The sequence below is a fragment of the Salmo salar genome, chromosome ssa25 (assembly GCF_905237065.1).
Source record: "Salmo salar chromosome ssa25, Ssal_v3.1, whole genome shotgun sequence".
Lineage (NCBI taxonomy): Eukaryota > Metazoa > Chordata > Actinopteri > Salmoniformes > Salmonidae > Salmo > Salmo salar.
In genome coordinates this window covers 21,417,834-21,436,248 of record NC_059466.1, presented here as the reverse complement: position 1 = coordinate 21,436,248, position 18,415 = coordinate 21,417,834, and the positions used below count along the sequence as shown (strand labels likewise).

The window sequence follows — 18,415 nt, the reverse complement described above, 5'->3', positions numbered from 1 at the left end:
TGAATAAAAAAAAATTGAATAAAATTTTATTTGTCACATGCGCCGAATACAACAGGTGTAGTAGACCTTACCAATACTGAGGCAATATACAGGTGGTACCGGTACAGAGTCAATGTGCGGGGGTACAGGTTAGTCGAGGTCATTTGTACATGTAGGTAGGGGTAAAGTGACTATGCATAGATAATAAACAGCGAGTAGCAGCAGTGTAAAAACCAAGGGGGGGGTCAATGTAAATATTGGCCATTTTGTTAATTGTTCAGCAGTCTTATGGCTTGGGGTTAGAAGCTGTTAAGGAGGCTTTTGGACCTAGACTTGGCGCTCCGGTACCGCTTGCCGTAACGTCAGTAGGCTACATTAAACTATGCATGCTTCGGAGGGAGGGGCAGGTAGCCTAAAAACACTGGGAAGGATTTTCAGCAGGCAGGCAGACACCGGAATACGCTTCTGAGTGACAGTGAGGGCTATGCAGAGGTGCTTTGTTGTGTTTTTTGTGGGACTTGGAAAAAATGCCTGGAATGTAAAAGAACGCTATTAGCCAGTTCCCGTGCTTCTGAAATAACGGTTCTGTTTCAGGACAGTATAGATCCCTTTTGTTCTCGGTTCTGTTCTTGGAAAAACGGTGATCTTTTACGGTTTTCGGGTTCTGTTCCCTGAATCGGTTCCAACCCCAGGTTGTATCCTCTGTATAATGGACAGATAAGTAGTGTGTTGTATTATTGAGCCCTATATGTTTTCTGACGTTGTTGTGATCTTTGTTTGTCAGTGACCCAGACAAGCATTACCTGATGTATGAGCATGAGAGAGTGCCCATTGCCGTGTGTGAGAGAGAACCCAGCTCCATCATTGCATTCGCTCTCAGGTAACCACTCCGCTCTATTTCTTCTCCATTCTCTGCACGTCTTACTCACTGATGTGTTATGTTGTCTTGTTGTTCTAAAGTTATAGTGGTTATGATGTTCTAATGTTATTTCAATGACCTCGGCCTGACCTCTAGCTGTAAGGAGTATAAGACCGCTCTGGATGAGCTGTCGAAGACAACTGTGAAGGCTGGAGGCGAGGACACCACCCAAACCATCAGGTACACACAAACTCTGCTGATGTTGACTGTGTGTATGTTACCTGATGTATAATGTCTCATCCTGTCGGTGTGTAGCTCCGGAGAGAGCCGGGCCAAGAACAGCCCAGCCAAGCCCAATGAGACGGCCTCCTCCCAGATGGGTGCGGGCCGCAGCAGCATGGACGCTGACCCTCTCAGTGAGTAGTGGATCATCTCAGGGTAAACGGGCAACATGGGAGGGGGGTGCTAGAAAGTATTTTTTTACCTCAGTTCATTTCTGTTCTAATGGCATTCCTATCATTCTTTTTCTTTGAACAGAAGATGCAGACATAGGAGACAAGCACAAGAAGTCAGCTGGAAACCCTCATATCGAATTACGTGAGTGTTTCTCATTGGATTTATGTGCCCATTTGGGATGGCGTTACCTGTGAAGTGCTTAGCCCGCAAACTTTCTCTCAATAACAAGCATAGGGCCTAGTCAGTAATCTCTCTCTCTCGTTCGTAGAGTTCTCTGACGCCAATGCTAAGTTCTACTGCAGGATCTACTATGCAGAGGAGTTCCACAAGATGAGAGAGGAGATCATGGACAGTACGGAGGATGACTTTGTCCGCTCGCTCTCCCACTGCGTCAACTGGCAGGCCCGCGGCGGCAAGTCTGGGGCCGTCTTCTACGCCACCGAAGGTGTGACCGTCAACACCAGAGTCATATTGTTTTATTTAACTTGTATTTACCAGGAAGTCCTATTTGGGGGCAAGATAACTCCTTTAAATATGTGCAGTCCATGTCACCCACCTGAAGTGCTGTTTATTTGTCTGTAGTGGTTGTACCTATCGCTGTCTTTGTCCCCCCCCCCTCTCTCTATGTCCCTCTCTCTCTCTTTCTCCCTCCCTCCCTCACTCAGATGACCGGTTCATCCTGAAGCAGATGCCCAGACTAGAGGTTCAGTCCTTCCTGGACTTTGCCCCTCACTACTTCACCTATATCACTGGAGCTGTGCAGCAGAAGGTAAACTACACTACCCATATAGTTACATTTGACTTAAATAGATAAATATGAACTATTTTGGTGATGAATCGGATTTCCTTAAATAAATGACTTTATTAAATGTTTTTCAAGGAGTTGCCCTATTGTCTGTGTGATGGCTGTTTCTTTTCTGAGATTAGAATACATTCCTATCCTAAAACCCCTGTCTGTCCCACAGCGACCCACTGCCCTGGCTAAGATCCTGGGTGTGTACCGGATCGGCTACAAGAACTCCCAGAACAACTCTGAGAAGAAGCTGGATCTGCTGGTCATGGAGAACCTGTTCTATGGCAGGAAGATGGCCCAGGTGTTCGACCTCAAGGGTTCTCTGAGGAACCGAAACGTTAAGACCGACTCTGGGAAGGAGAGCTGTGAGGTGAGCATGGCGTGAGACAAGCAACACCGGGTTGTGGGTTTGATTCCCGCTGAGGCCACATACAACATAAATGTATGCACTCACTATACAGTCAGTAGCTTTGTTTATTTATGCATGCATCTTTATTTGACCAGGTATGTCATTGAGAACATTCTCTTTTAAAATAACAACTTTTGGATAAATGCATCAGCTAAATGGCATACATTATTCTATATTAGGTGGTTCTGCTGGATGAGAACCTACTGAAGCTGGTCCATGACAACCCTCTGTACATCAGAGCCCACTGCAAGGCCATCTTGAGGGCGGCCATACACAGTGATGCCTACTTCCTGTCTAGTCACCTAATCATAGACTACTCTCTGCTGGTTGGACGAGATGACACCACAGACCAGCTGGTGGTGGGAATCATAGGTGAGAGAAAAGCTTTCAAACTTGAAAATGTCATTTCATTGGCTATAACATAGATGAACTGTTTGCTGGTGCTTATAGAAAAAATGCATGCATGCTGCTTATAAAAGAAACATACCTTCCATTGTATCAGATTACATTCGGACATTCACATGGGATAAGAAGCTGGAGATGGTGGTGAAATCCACAGGGATCCTGGGAGGGCAAGGTAATTCATCATCTGTCAGACACCCCTACATTAGTCCTTGAAGTCTATTTTAAGATTGTGCCCTTTCACATTTAGCTTTGAGATCTCTAGTAGTTTGTATTATAAATAAAATGTGGTGTTTTGTCACGCTCACAGGTAAGATGCCCACGGTGGTGTCTCCGGAGCTGTACCGATCCCGTTTCTGTGAGGCCATGGACAAGTACTTCCTCATGGTGCCTGACCACTGGACAGGTCTGGGGGTCAACTGCTAACTGACACCAGGGAGCTAGCCTGAGTCCCAGATCTTTTTGTGTCGTTTAGCCAATTCCTATGTCATTGTCACGGCATGTTTGGCAAGACAGCATGAAAGGATCTGGGACTCCGCTGCTAGCTGCAAAACACAACATGGGCATCAGTTACGGGGGGGACAGGAGACCACAATGCAGAAAAACCCTTTGCCCAATGAGGAGCCATAAAAGCATACTGGATGGTAATGCAAGGCCAGTATACAACGACTCAATCATTCCATAATAATACTATCTACTAGACTGTAAACGAGTGACTCTTCAGTATTATTGGAAGTCATGGCTGGGCCCTAATAATAGGCCGGAGTTTATCCTGGCATGGAAAGAACTTAATTCCCTAATCATGACTATCTCCCTGAGGGGATTAATGATCTTGAAGTGTCAAACTGTTTCACGCGGGCACAGTGAGATGGCACTGAAAAACAAATTCTTACTTTGTGGTCCTAGTTTGGTGAACAAATGAGATGTAAATGTACAGAGAGTATGTAATTAAAGATTAACACTGATTTAAACCTCCGTGTCAATGAGATGTTTTGTTTGTCCCATCTTGTAAAACTACATATTGTTCATCAGCTCAGATGTCCCGAATAGACTTCACCATCAAACGCTTACATGTAGTGGGTATTGTTTTACCGGTAGATAGATTGACTCCTTACAATGTAGAGGCATTTGAGGGTTCATTCATGTTTTTGGCATTAATGCTTACCTAAGTAATGTTTTAACTTGGTATCAAATAGGAAAGTACAGACAAATGACACACAGCACTAAATTAAAACAGATTTTTATATTATTGTACAATTGATTCATAAAAAGACAAACAGCCTTGAGCATTTCATACTGCATCAGGAACTGGTATGAAAATCTGATCCGATTGTCACGACTCACTGGTGGTGTGATGCTCCTTCTGACATAATACTGACCCATGGCAGCATCCTAAATGGCTATATTCCCTTTAGTGCACTACATAGGGTTCTGGTCAAAAGTATTACACTATGTAGGGAATAGGGGGCCATTTGGGACACAGACCCAATCTCTTCGTTATCAACAACAAGCTTTGAGGCGTTCAACTAACACTGTGCTTTTTAAAAAGTGTGTGCTCTGGGGTCCTCTTTGTGGTAGTTATTACAGACAAGGCTGTGCTTTACAATAACGTACAAAAGCAGAACTTCATCTTGTTGCAGACATGCACACGTCTGATCATAGGAGTGTAAAAACATTGGTGTTTTTTGTCAGGGTTAGAAGTGACATGACGACCCCCCCCCCCCCCCAAAAAAAGAGTTAATCCACTCATCTGTCACATACATCCATAATACACAATCTAAGGCTCTATTCAATCTGTACAGTTGAAGCGTGACAGATCCCGCTATAGAAATGTTAAGGTCATCTCCGCTCAAGCAGGAACATTACCTTTAAATGTAAAGCTGAACTTCTGCGATACGGATTGAATAGACACCACACGCACCAGAAAAATGTGTACGCTTTTTTTGGAAAATTGAAATAAAAAAATGAATACAAAGGTTTAACAAGGCACTGGACAAGTTAGACTGGCACATTGCTGGTCAAGGTCCTGCTCTCCTTTACATTTTAAGTGCAAGCAGTATTCTGTACCATAATGTGTTAATAAATACCGTACAGGTGTCAACCTCTTCACTGGAGACCTGATCTAACTGAGCATGTAAACTACTGAAGCACGGTGGTCCTGTAACACTAGGGACAGGAGGTTCCTGACTGACCATGTGACAGGATTAGGAACAATTCTAGGTCCTAGTCACCTATAGCCAATAACTACAGCCCAGAGCTTTTCCAGGTCAGTTGACGTGGGTGATTTCTATTGGTGTGGAAACAAGATGTTGAAATGGTACCACTTCTATGCACCAAGGCTAGACTCTGCCCCATACACTGTATGCATTATAATAGACTTAAGTGAATTCTAGAATTGTGCTTTAGTTGGTTTGTGCTATACTCACATCACTGGGCAGATCAGTATGAACCCTGACACAAAAATATACATATACTTGTGTTAGCAATGTCAATATTTGGTACATCAATCAACCAAAATAAACTTAAAAAAAGTTCCTCTTCATACGAACAAAAAATGGCTTTAAATGAGAAGTCTCAGCTGCTGTCATAGATCGCTGAGACGGAGTACCTAGGTTGATCTGGATAAGAAGCACCAGCCGGTAGGATCACATGAGGTTGAGCTCCAGCCATTCGAGGGGGGGGGCAAAGTCCTGTACAAGCCCCCACAAAGGTTCTACTCTTGGGACACAAGCGAGGGTTTCAGGGTGGTCGGTGGTGGGAAACTGCATCTCTGCAGACATCTGATAAGAGTCGGGGTCAAAAGGTTTCTGAGTCTGAGTCGTTTTCAGTGGTGCCCTGACTGGCACTTCCCTCGCTGGAGGGGCCAGAGGGGGCCTTAGGGCTACGAGGGTCCCGCGAACCCTTCTGCCTGGATAGGGCCCTCAGGAGGGAACCTGGGGAGGGGACTCCGGAGCTACAAGGGGAGCAGAAAGGCATCATGGTAGCCAGAATGAGAGCCAGACAGTCAGCCACCTCCCTGCTAGGAGCGCAAGCTAGAGCAGGCGTCAGACCTGGGGGAGAGAGAGGAGGGCAGAGAAATAGTGGGAGAGAGAGAGGAGGGCAGAGAAATAGAGTGGGAGAGAGAGAGGGAGATGGTGGGGAGAAAGAAGTATGGAAGAGGAAGGGAAGATAGAAAGAAGGGGGAGGAAACATGGAAGAAGCGGGGAGAGCGAAGCGAAAAACAGAGAGAGGTGGGGGGACAAGGGAAGGGAGGACAATGGGAGAAAGCAGCATTCCATTAGTACACAGCCAGCGCAGACAGTACACAGACAAGCAGACAGGGAATGCGTACAACCTAAACCTCATTCATTTTATAGATAGATAAGGAAAAACTCCTGGCCCTAATAACAATAGTTGACAGGTGGAACTGGGACAGAGAGCTACAGACCAGTTAGCTGCGTGCGCACACACACACTCTCTCTCTCTCAAGCCTACCAGAGCACAGACAGACACAGACCGCTGTAGCTAGCTAATGTACATAGACATGCCAACACCACAGGCAGCTGATATAAAAGCAGCATGCAGTTAGATCCCTTTAACACACTGGTACTGATTCATGCCCAGACCAGACCTTAAGACCTACCATTCTCATCCAACATCTGAACACTGGCCCCCCTGGACAGCAGGTCCTGGACAGCCTGTTTCAGACCACTACGAGCTGCTAGGTGGAGAGGCCTGGGAGGGACAAACCAATCAGAAGGTTTGTAGTGTTTCTGTAGTGGGGAGGGGCTAGACATTTCCACCCCAGAATAAATTCAGGTAGCTAGCGGACATAATATTTGGTTCTCGGTTCCAAGACTAACCCTGGGCTATCTGACCAACACTTACGTCTGCAGTGCTGCGTTTGTGGCACCTATGAGAACAGTGTCCTTTAGCCTCTCCAGGATGAACAGAACACAATCCTCCTTTCCCTGAGAGAAGGGGTGAAGCCAAATTAATATATTATGCACTATGATTGTAAATATAAACAGCAAAAAAATAAACGTCCCTTTTTCAGGGCCCTGTCTTTCAAAGATCATTCGAAAAACTCAAAATAACTTCACAGATCTTCACTGTAAAGGGTTTAAACACTGTTTCCCATGCTTGTTCAATGAACCATGAACATGCACCTGTGGAACGGTCGTTAAGACACTAACAGCTTACAGACGGTAGGCAATTAAGGTCACAGTTATGAAAACGTAGGACACTAAAGAGGTCTTTCTACTGACTCTGAAAAACATCAAAAGATACCCAGGGTCCCTGCTCATCTGCGTGAACGTGCCTGAGGCATGAAGACTGCAGATGTGGCCAGGGCAATAAATTGCAATGTCCGTACTGGGAGACACCTAAGACAGCATGGACAGCTAATCGTCCTCGCAGTGGCAGACCACGTCTAACAACATCTGCACAGGATCGGTACATCCGAACGTCACACCTGCAGGACCGGTACAGGATGGCAACAACAACTGCCCGAGTTACATCAGGAACGCACAATCCCTCCATCAGTGCTCAGACTGTCCGCAATAGGCTGAGAGAGGCTGGACTGAGGGCTTGTAGGCCTGTTGTAAGGCAGGTCCTCACCAGACCACCGGCAACAACGTCGCCTATGGGCACAAACCCAACATCGCTGGACCAGACAGGACTGGCAAAAAGTGCTCTTCACTGACGAGTCGCAGTTTTGTCTCACCAAGGGTGATGGTCGGATTCGCGTTTATCGTCGAAGGAATGAGCATTACACCGAGGCCTGTACTCCGGAGCAGGATTGATTTGGAGGTGGAGGGTCCGTCATGTTCTGGGGCGGTGTGTCGCAGCATCATCGGACTGAGCTTGTTGTCATTGCAGGCAATCTCAACGCTGTGCGTTACAGGGAAGACATCCTCCTCCCTCATGTGGTACCCTTCATGCAGGCTCATCCTGACATGACCCTCCAGCATGACAATGCCACCAGCCATACTGCTCGTTCTGTGAGTGATTTCCTGCAAGACATGAATGTCAGTGTTCTGCCATGGCCAGCAATGAGCCCGGATCTCAATCCCATTGAGCACGTCTGGGACCTGTTGGATCGGAGGGTGAGGGCTTGGGCCATTCCCCCCAGAAATGTCCGGGAACTTGCAGATGCCTTGGTGGAAGAGTGGGGTAACATCTCACAGCAAAAACTGGCAAATTCTGATGCAGTCCATGAGGAGGAGATGCACTGCAGTATTTAATGCAGCTGGTGGCCACATCAGATACTGACTGTTACTTTTGATTTTGACCCCCCCCGTTCAGGGACACATTATTCAATTTCTGTTAGTCACATGTCTGTGGAACTTGTTCAGTTTATGTCTCAGTTGTTTAATCTTGTTATGTTCATACAAATATTTACACATGTTAAGTTTGCTGAAAATAAACGCAGTTAACAGTGAGTGGACGTTTCTTTTTTTGCCGAGTTTAGTATTTGTATGTGGTATGTACAAATGTTATGTCAAAGAAATGGGGAGAGAAATCTCCCTAGTGGACACTCACACTACTGCAGGCCAGGTGGAGGGCTGTGTTGCCAATCTGGTCGACCAAACCCAGGCTGGCGTTAGCACTGGTCAACAGCACCTCTACAGCCCCCACTCCTCCCTTCTCTGCAGCCATCATCAGCGCACTGCGCCCTGATTGGTCCACAGCATCCACAGGTGCATCATGGGCCAGAAGCAGTTGGACACAGTCCACATGACCAGAGAATGCCGCAGCATGGAGAGGAGTCCTGAGAGAGAGAAAGGGGAGGAGAGGCAAAGAAAGCAGGAGGAGGAAGAAAACACAGAAGTTAGAGATTGAGGCTGTGTTCGATACAGCTCCATCTGATCCAGGGCAACTCCAATATGTATCTGAATCGGGTGTGTGACGACCAGTAGTGTAAAGTACTTAAGTAAAAATACTTTAAAGTATTACTTTAGTTTTTGATGCATCTGTACTTTACTATTTATATTTTTTTACACCTTTTACTTCACTACATTCCTAAAGAAGATAATGTACTTTTTCCCTAACACTCAAAAGTACTCGTTACATTTTGAATGCTTAGCAGGACAGGAAAATGGTCCAATTCACACACTTATCAAGAGAACATCCCTGGTCATCCCTACTGCCTCTGACCTGGCGGACTCACTAAACACAAACGTTTCATTTGTAAATTATGTCTGAGTGTTGGAGCGTGCCCCTGGCAATCTGTGAATAAAGAAATTAAACAAGAAAATGATGTGGCCTGGTTTGCTTAATATAAGGAATTTGAAATTATTTATACTTTTACTTTTGATACTTAAGTATATTTAAAACCAAATACTTTTAGACTTTTCCTCAAGTAGAATTTTAATGAGTGACTCACTTTTCTATTAAGGTATCTATACTTTTACTCAAGTATGACATTTGGGTACTTTTTCCACCACTGGTGACGACCTACCTATCCTTAGCATCCTTACAGCTGGCGATGTCTGATCCCATGGCCTCCAGCAGTAGTGCGGCACAGGATTCATGATCATTCACCCTGGGAAGCGAAACACAGAATGTAAACACTGTTGTCCATGAGGCAAAACACAGTCAACACTGACATCTATGGGGAATACTGTGCAATTTGTACATGTATGTGAAGACTTACACAGCACAGTGCAGGGGAGTGAAGGGGTTCCCATCGATACAGCGACAACCTTTCTGCTCCAGCAGTACCTCCACACAGCCCTCGTGACCTGGACACACACAAGATTATTACAACATGCCAACATAAAAGGTATTTCACATAAAATATATACGTAGAGACAAAATCCTCAGGCACACTGATTGGAGATTCAAACTAAAAATTCATGGTTTGAGGCAGGCCTGCAGTTGGTAGGTCTAGTGACTGACCATAGTAGCAGGCCCAGTGCAGTAGGTAGGTCTAGTGACTGACCATAGTAGCAGGCCCAGTGCAGTAGGTAGGTCTAGTGACTGACCATAGTAGCAGGCCCAGTGCAGTAGGTAGGTCTAGTGACTGACCATAGTAGCAGGCCCAGTGCAGTAGGTAGGTCTAGTGACTGACCATAGTAGCAGGCCCAGTGTAGTAGGTAGGTCTAGTGACTGACCATAGTAGCAGGCCCAGTGTAGTAGGTAGGTCTAGTGACTGACCATAGTAGCAGGCCCAGTGTAGTAGGTAGGTCTAGTGACTGACCATAGTAGCAGGCCCAGTGCAGGGGGGTGTACCCCTGGTGGTCTCGGAGGCGGGGCGTGGGCGGTTCAGAAAAAGCGATACTCAGCAGCTCAGCAAGCCAGGATGCGTGGCCCCTCGCTGCAGCCAGATGGAGGGCTGTTCGGCCCCTGGAGTCCCCCAGCAACACAGAGGCCTCCTGCTCCAACAGACACTGGACACACTCCTCCTGACCACACAGCAACTGGGTGAGGAGGAGGAGGAGGAGGAGGAAGAGGAGAAAATGGGAACGCGACAGAGAGCACCTTTAAACTTTTAGACTGGACAAAGAGATCATGTTGTTAAAAGCTACCCAGAATTCAGTACAATCACACACACAAACACTCACCCCAAGGTGCAAGGCGGTCAGGCCATGGCTGTCTGCTGTGTCTACAGCAGCCTCTCTCTCCAGCAGCAGAGACACAGCGTCCACATGTCCCCCTGCCACCGCCAGCATCAGAGGAGTCCTGACAGGGACAGAGAGGGGACAGTCAGAGTAGGAAAAACGGATCGGTAGACACAATCCCAAATCAGAGCCAACACACTAGTATTATCATATTACCTCCATCCATCCAATCAGATCTGACAGGATTCGATGAGTGTATGCAATACAGCGCAAATTTGACCTCGCTTATCAGAGAGGAAGCTGAGCGCAAGATATTACCATATAACGTATACCTATCCAGTCCCTTTCTAACTATACTAAATTAATAAAGAAAAACGCAACATGCAACAATTTCATAGATTTTACTGAGTTAGGGCATAAGGAAATCAGTCAATTGAAATAAATTCATTAGGCCCAAATCTATGGATTTCACGAGTGAGAATACAGATATGCATCTGTTGGTCACAGATACCATAAAAAAAAGGTAGGGGTGTGGATCAGAAAACCAGTCAGTATCTGGTGTGACCACCATTTGCCTCATGCAGCACGACATCTTCACAGAGTTGATCAGGCTGTTGATTGTGGCCTGTGGAATGTTGTCCCACTCCTCTTTAATGGCTGTGCGAAGTTGCTAGATATTGTCAGGAACTGGAACACGCTGTTGTACACGTCGACCCAGGGCATCCCAAACATGCTCAATGGGTGACATGAACGATGAGTATATTGTTCATTCAAGAACTGGGACATTTTCAGCTTCCAGGAATTGTGTACAGATCCTTGCGACATGGGGCCGTGCATTATCATGCTGAAACATGAGGTGATGGCGGCGGATGAATGGCACGACAATGGGCCTCAGGATCTCATCACGGTTTCTCTGTGTCCATTGAAATTGCCATCGATAAAATGCAATTGTATTCGTTGTCCATAGCTTATTCCTGCCCATACCATAACCCCACTTCCACCATGGGGCACTCTGTTCACAACGTTGACATCAGCAAGCCGCTCGCCCGCACGACGCCGTACACGGTGTCTGCCATCTGCCCGGTACAGTTGAAACCGGGATTCATCAGTGAAGAGCACACTTCTCCAGTGTGCCAGTGGACATCGAAGACCCTGGTGAGGACAACGAGCACGCAGATGAGCTTCCCTGAGACGTTTCTGACAGTTTGTGCAGAAATCCTTTGGTTGTGCAAACCCAGTCTCATCAGCTGTCCCAGTGGCTGGTCTCAAACAATCCCGCAGGTGAAGAAGCCGGATCTGGCAGTCCTGGGCTGGCGTGGTTACACATGGTTGGATGTTCTGCCAAATTCTCTAAAACTAAGTTGGATGCAGCTTATGACAGATAAATTAACATTCAATTCTCTGGCAATAGTTCTGGTGGACATTCCTGCAGTCAGCATGCCAATTACACACTCCCTCAAAACTTGAGACATCTGTGGCATTGTGTTGTGTATTTTAGAATGTCCTTTTATTGTCCCCAGCACAAGGTGCACCTGTGTAATAATCATGCTGTCTAATCAGCTTCTTGATATGCCCCACCTGTGAATGACAGGTGTGGCAAAGGAGAAATGCTCACTAACAATGATGTAAACAAATTTGTGCACAAACTTTGAGAGAAATAAGCTTTGTGTGTATGGAACATTTCTGGGATGTTTAATTTCAGCTGATGAAACATGGGACCAACACTTCAGAAGTAGTGTTTATATTTTTGTTCAGTGTACATGAATGGTCAACATATTTCTAAAACCAATCCAATAGATGTACAATAGATAGATATATGAATGGATTGGTCAACTCACTGTCCCCGAGAGTCTGCAGCATCCACCAGGTCTGCACTGTCTTGGTCATCCAGCAGGAGGCGTACACACGAAGTATGGCCATTCATCACTCAGGACAGAGAGGAGGGAGAGAGAGAAAGAGAGAAAGTCAGACAGAGGAAACTGAGTACAGATCTAGTGCACACAGACCTGTGGAGGCTGCTGAGGGGAGAACGGCTCATAATAATGTCCAGAATGGAGCAGCAAATGGAATGGCATCAAACACATGGAAACCATGTGTCTGATGTATTTGATACCATTCCACTCCAGCTCCAGTCATTACCACATGCCCATCCTCCAAAATGTAGGTGCCACCAACCTCCTGTGACAGGGACCACAACAACAAAAAAGAGTATTTCAAATTCTCACAAACACGCTGGTCTCCATTACCTGCTAGGTGTACAGGGGTGCGCCCCCTGTTGGTGTCTGTGGTGCGTGGCGAGGCCCCCTGGCTGAGGAGGGTGTGGACACAGTCAGTGTGGCCCCTGAGGGCCGCTAGGGCCAGTGGAGTACGACCAGCCTCGTCCCCCTGGTCCACTTCCCTCTCCCCCTGCAGCAACACCTCCAGAGCCTGGGCATGGCCGTGGTACGCCTGGAGACGGGGAGACAGACAGATTACACACATGACAGCTGTTGGCTTTCAAAGACACAGTCTTTGCGATGTATACTCTGTGGTAATGTATGTATGGCTGTATGTAAGTGATAACGCCCGTTATCCATTTTTTCCTGACCACGTGCCCTGACCAAATAACTAGTCTTTCTCCTGCTCAGGTCAAAAGATCAGGAAGAAAACCCTCTTCACCCCCCATTTTAATGCATGGCTAGAGTGGATATGTGATAATGTATGCCTGCGTATGATAATGACTCACAGCGAGGTGCAGGGGGCTCCTGGCACTCAGAGATTCTGGGTCCTCCTGGTGACTCTCGTCTCGGTCCAACAGCTGAAACCACAACCACAGACTACACAGTTCACATCAAATCATTTGAATTCGGTAAGTGGTATTTGTGAGCTGTGTGTATTGGCGATATCTTGTGAAACTGTAGTTGAAGCTCTACACACAGATTCCATTAACTAGCAGATGGGGCCAATGACAAGAGCCATCTCTGGATTATATAACCCCCCAAAAAAATAGATTTTCTTCATGTGTGGCTGTACTTGCGCAGATGATTTTTCAGAAGTGCGTGTGTGTACTCACCAGCTCCAGACAGTGTCTGTGGCCATAGGCTGCAGCATAGTGGACAGGACTGTAACCCTGCTTATCTTTCAGAGACGCAGTAGCACCACTTTGCAACAGGAACTCCAGACATCTAGTACAAAAAGACACGATATCGTCAGACGCAAACACTACAATGAAAGGTTACTTCAAAAGTTAACAAAGCCTCAGACTGGGAGGTGATATGCGGGAGAGAGAGAGAGAGAGAGAGAGAGAGAGAGAGAGAGAGAGAGAGAGAGAGAGAGAGAGAGAGAGAGAGAGAGAGAGAGAGAGAGAGAGAGAGAGAGAGAGAGAGAGAGAGTCAGACGTTCAACAGACATATGCAAAAGCTATTCAAACAAGCTGAGAGACAATGACAGAAGGTATTGTCTGTCTGAACTGGTCTGTGTACACAGAGTGAGTGAGTGAGTGAGTGAGTGAGTGAGTGAGTGAGTGAGTGAGTGAGTGAGTGAGTGAGTGAGTGAGTGAGTGAGTGAGTGAGTGAGTGAGTGAGTGAGTGAGTGAGTGAGTGAGTGAGTGAGAGTGAGAGCGAGAGTCGTTCTCAAACATTTAGAACCATAGGCATGGTTTTCACTGAGCCATAGTCTGTGCTGACTGACTACCTGAGTAATACTCCTAGAAATAAAATAGCATACTCACAGTGCAGCCTCCTTCTCCTTCTCTGCCTGGACCCCTTCGCTCTCTGGCTCCAGAGCCTGACGTCGCCTTCACAAGACACACACAGCAGAAAAATATTAAGACATTCTCAATATTTAAACAATTCTGACAATAGCTTATGCAAAAATAAAACCTCTGGGAAGAGTGGGGTTTAGAGGGACCCTCCATCTGTTATTCAGGGGTGGTATTCAGGATCATCTAGCGTTTACAGCTGTGCTAGTCTGAATGTCCTGGTATTAGACTACTCAGGGGTGGTATTCAGGATCATCTAGCGTTTACAGCTGTGCTAGTCTGAATGTCCTGGTATTAGACTACTCAGGGGTGGTATTCAGGATCATCTAGCGTTTACAGCTGTGCTAGTCTGAATGTCCTGGTATTAGACTACTCAGGGATGGTATTCAGGATCATCTAGCGTTTACAGCTGTGCTAGTCTGAATGTCCTGGTATTAGACCACTCAGGGATGGTATTCAGGATCATCTAGCGTTTACAGCTGTGCTAGTCTGAATGTCCTGGTATTAGACTACTCAGGGATGGTATTCAGGATCATCTAGCGTTTACAGCTGTGCTAGTCTGAATGTCCTGGTATTAGACTACTCAGGGATGGTATTCAGGATCATCTAGCGTTTACAGCTGTGCTAGTCTGAATGTCCTGGTATTAGACTACTCAGGGATGGTATTCAGGATCATCTAGCGTTTACAGCTGTGCTAGTCTGAATGTCCTGGTATTAGACTACTCAGGGATGGTATTCAGGATCATCTAGCGTTTACAGCTGTGCTAGTCTGAATGTCCTGGTATTAGACTACTCAGGGGTGGTATTCAGGGTCATCTAGCGTTTACAGCTGTGCTAGTCTGAATGTCCTGGTATTAGACTACTCAGGGATGGTATTCAGGGTCATCTAGCGTTTACAGCTGTGCTAGTCTGAATGTCCTGGTATTAGACTACTCAGGGGTGGTATTCAGGATCATCTAGCGTTTACAGCTGTGCTAGTCTGAATGTCCTGGTATTAGACTACTCAGGGATGGTATTCAGGATCATCTAGCGTTTACAGCTGTGCTAGTCTGAATGTCCTGGTATTAGACTACTCAGGGATGGTATTCAGGGTCATCTAGCATTTACAGCTGTGCTAGTCTGAATGTCCTGGTATTAGACTACTCAGGGGTGTGAACACTGGACAGACGATGCTGCAGACTTGGGATGGACATTTGAAATGACTTCACTATTCGAATAATATCATGACATTTCTTTGGATATCCAGATAGTTGTTGGACTGGTATTCTCTGGTATTCTCTGGTAGTTTTTAGCTAACAGTCAGCAACAGTGACAGAGATGTCTGATGTTCACCGTGATAGCGTCCGTTTGAAAACCGTTCTGCATTGATCTGTGTCAGGTATTGTGGAATCTCCGTTAGATGCGTGCCTGTTATCACTAGGCTATTTGAAGTGGGAGAAATACAATAGGCTACCGTTGTCAGGGCTGACTGGAGGGTGAAACGCACGGGATGCCTTTTCATGTAAAGCGCAACACGAGAGAAAATGTACTTGAAAATAAAACAATTACTTTGTGCGTCCTCAGAACTGTAGGCTGTTTAGAGCGCTAACTATAAAAATTAAAATGTATAATCACACGTGATCGAATACTAACGTTCGTTAGGATATTCGAATAACTGTGCCCATCCCTAGTACGTACAGACACCTAGTTCGTTTTTAGTTAGTCATCTTTAATGAATCTCTCCTCGTTGGTCTTTCAAGCATCCACGTGGGTTTGTATCTTCCTGATAACCAATGAGGGGACTTTCAGCGCATCGAGCGTCTCAATTAGAACCATGTTCTATTTAGCACTTGGCTACGCAGACGCTCGTTCACATGAGCGAGCGGTGTGGGTGAAATTATTGAGTAACAAGTAAGTGTACATTTATTTTGCAACGCTCGTGCGCGCATCGTGGCAGGTGAGGTGTGCATGTAAGGCAAATGTTCATTTAGTCATGCATTGCTGTAAATGGGAATTTAACTCTAATGCGGAAGTTAGGATTGGTCACTAAGTCTGGTCAGTGAGCGTCACCTCCTGTCCAGGTCAGAGGCAGCTGCGTAGTGCAGGGCAGAGCGCCCCCACTGGTCAGTGGCATTAATGCAGGTCCCACACGACACCAGCGTCTCCAGGCACTGATAGTGACGACTGGCAGCCGCATAGTGGAGAGGGGTCCTGTAGAGAGAGACACACACACAGAGAGATGGCCAGACACACACAGAAGGACAGTGTTATATGCCTGCACATTGATTTGAGTCACACTTTAAAGATCTAAAAAGGTTGAAGAGAGTTAACTAAAGTGTTGAGTCAGAGGACTGAGGGGAAATGGCTGTGACCACACAAACACACCTGCACAGGAACTGGAGAGAGGAACTGACAGAAAAAGACCACAAACGAATGCAGCCCCCACTCTAAGCTCTGTTCTCCATGATCTCCTTTCAGCAGGGTCCTCACCTCAGTAAGAACCAGCTTTCAACAACTGTCATCCATACACACCAATTCACTGTCCCCACTAAAGCCCTGTTCACCTGCCCCTACTTCATCGGATGGGGCCACAGTGTCTCCTGACCCCTCCTGTCTCAGTCTCCAGTATTTATGCTGCAGTAGTTTGTGTCGGGGGGCTAGGGTCAGTCTGTTATATCTGGAGTATTTCTCCTGTCTTATCCGGTGTGCTGTGTGAATTGCTCTCTCTTTCTCTCTTTCTTTCTCGGAGGACCTGAGCCCTAGGACCATGCCTCAGGACTACCTGGCATGATGACCGCTTGCTGTCCCCCAGTTCACCTGGCCGTGCTGCTGCTCCAGTTTCAACTGTTCTGCCTGCGGCTATGGAACCCTGACCAGTTCACCGGACGTGCTACCTGTCCCAGACCTGCTGTTTTCAACTCTCTAGAGACAGCAGGAGCGGTAGAGATACTCTCATTGACCAACTGACATTTACTCCTGAGGTGCTGACCTGTTGCACCCTCGACAACTACTGTGATTATTATTATTTGACCATGCTGGTCATCTATGAACATTTGAACATCTTGGCCATGTTCTGTTATAATCTCCACCCGGCACAGCCAGAAGAGGACTGGCCACCCCTCATAGCCTGGTTCCTCTCTAGGTTTCTTCCTAGGTTTTGGCCTTTCTAGGGAGTTTTTCCTAGCCACCGTGCTTCTACACCTGCATTGCTTGCTGTTTGGGGTTTTAGGCTGGGTTTCTGTACAGCACTTTGAGATATCAGCTGATGTAAGAAGGGCTATATAAATACATTTGATTCAGACCTTCCCCACCCTTCTACCTGCCCTCTAAGAGAACTCACCTGCCACACTTGTCCCTCCGGTTATGGTCCCCACCGCTGCTCAGAAGCAATTTCACACACTCCACATTACTGCAGAACGAGACAGAGGAAGAGGAGAAGACATTTTACAATCATGACAAATTCTGTTTTGAAGAGTACAGTGACATGAAGCAAAATGTACAGACACACAAACAGACACCTGATGAAGCCCTTCTGACAGAAATGTTAAAATAATGTACAGGAGCTTACACTATAGTGTGCAGGTATTTCTCTTAGACACACACACACACACACACACACACACACACACACACACACACACACACACACACAGAGAGACTCACCCTCCGGCGGCGGCAGCGTGTAGACAGGTCCTCCCCAGTGCATCTGGGGTGTGGATCTGGAAGCCTGCAGACAGGGCCGAGGATGAGGGGTCGTTACTGAGGGGACACATTATGCTATACCTCCTTCCTACAGGGGGTGATGTAGGCAGAGAGAGAGGCAACATACAGCCACATAGCAGGGAAGACAGACAGAGGAAGAAAGTGGGAGAGACACAAGGGACAGGGAGGTGGAGAAAGAGACGGCTGTTAACGCAGGAAAACACACAGAATTACAAGGTGAGGTAAGGTGAGAGACAGGCAGGCTAGAAAACACACATGCTAAGATATAGTCTAATACTCTTACTTCTACACGTACTTATAGTCTGAAAGCACACAAAACAGAGAAAGAGAGAAAGACTGTAGGCAGGGGAAGCATGCTATAAGTTAAGGAGTGTTCGTGCAGAGTTCTATTTGCATCCCCATCACGCTGTCACACTTTGGTCCTGCCTAGAATCTGAGTATGCTGGGTCAAACCATTCTAGTCAATTAAGGGGGAGGAGGGTTAACAGCTATGGATACTGAAGGCTATGAATATTGCCCTTAAACCACCCTC

General features: G+C 46.5%; 2 protein-coding genes across 4 annotated transcripts in view; one reads left to right on the top strand and one right to left on the bottom strand.

Annotated features, from left to right (window-relative positions):
• LOC106586374 (1-phosphatidylinositol 3-phosphate 5-kinase-like) overlaps positions 1 to 3,869 on the top strand; it is a 28,244-nt gene extending 24,375 nt beyond the window's left edge. The window contains 10 exon segments of the mRNA XM_014173585.2: positions 764 to 859; positions 995 to 1,078; positions 1,154 to 1,254; positions 1,376 to 1,435; positions 1,563 to 1,739; positions 1,960 to 2,063; positions 2,260 to 2,457; positions 2,676 to 2,868; positions 2,999 to 3,073; positions 3,209 to 3,869. Of these exon segments, the coding sequence (XP_014029060.1) occupies positions 764 to 859; positions 995 to 1,078; positions 1,154 to 1,254; positions 1,376 to 1,435; positions 1,563 to 1,739; positions 1,960 to 2,063; positions 2,260 to 2,457; positions 2,676 to 2,868; positions 2,999 to 3,073; positions 3,209 to 3,324 (1,204 nt within the window). The 3' untranslated portion in view covers positions 3,325 to 3,869.
• Positions 3,870 to 4,122: 253 nt separating this feature from the next.
• Positions 4,123 to 18,415, bottom strand: part of LOC106586375 (serine/threonine-protein phosphatase 6 regulatory ankyrin repeat subunit B) — a 30,295-nt gene continuing 16,002 nt past the window's right edge. Inside the window, exons 12-27 of one of the 3 annotated variants that reach the window (XM_014173586.2) lie at positions 17,824 to 17,950; positions 17,501 to 17,569; positions 16,231 to 16,371; positions 14,152 to 14,217; positions 13,495 to 13,606; positions 13,168 to 13,239; positions 12,689 to 12,890; positions 12,281 to 12,368; positions 10,446 to 10,563; positions 10,082 to 10,301; positions 9,536 to 9,623; positions 9,341 to 9,424; positions 8,422 to 8,650; positions 6,766 to 6,848; positions 6,521 to 6,612; positions 4,123 to 5,948 (exon numbers count right to left, since the gene is read on the bottom strand). In XM_014173586.2, the coding sequence (XP_014029061.1) occupies positions 5,695 to 5,948; positions 6,521 to 6,612; positions 6,766 to 6,848; positions 8,422 to 8,650; positions 9,341 to 9,424; positions 9,536 to 9,623; positions 10,082 to 10,301; positions 10,446 to 10,563; positions 12,281 to 12,368; positions 12,689 to 12,890; positions 13,168 to 13,239; positions 13,495 to 13,606; positions 14,152 to 14,217; positions 16,231 to 16,371; positions 17,501 to 17,569; positions 17,824 to 17,950 (2,045 nt within the window). In that variant the 3' untranslated portion in view covers positions 4,123 to 5,694. The remainder of the gene's footprint in view (positions 5,949 to 6,520; positions 6,613 to 6,765; positions 6,849 to 8,421; positions 8,651 to 9,340; positions 9,425 to 9,535; positions 9,624 to 10,081; positions 10,302 to 10,445; positions 10,564 to 12,280; positions 12,369 to 12,688; positions 12,891 to 13,167; positions 13,240 to 13,494; positions 13,607 to 14,151; positions 14,218 to 16,230; positions 16,372 to 17,500; positions 17,570 to 17,823; positions 17,951 to 18,415) is intronic. The other 2 variants (XM_014173588.2, XM_014173587.2) reach the window with 2 other exon arrangements.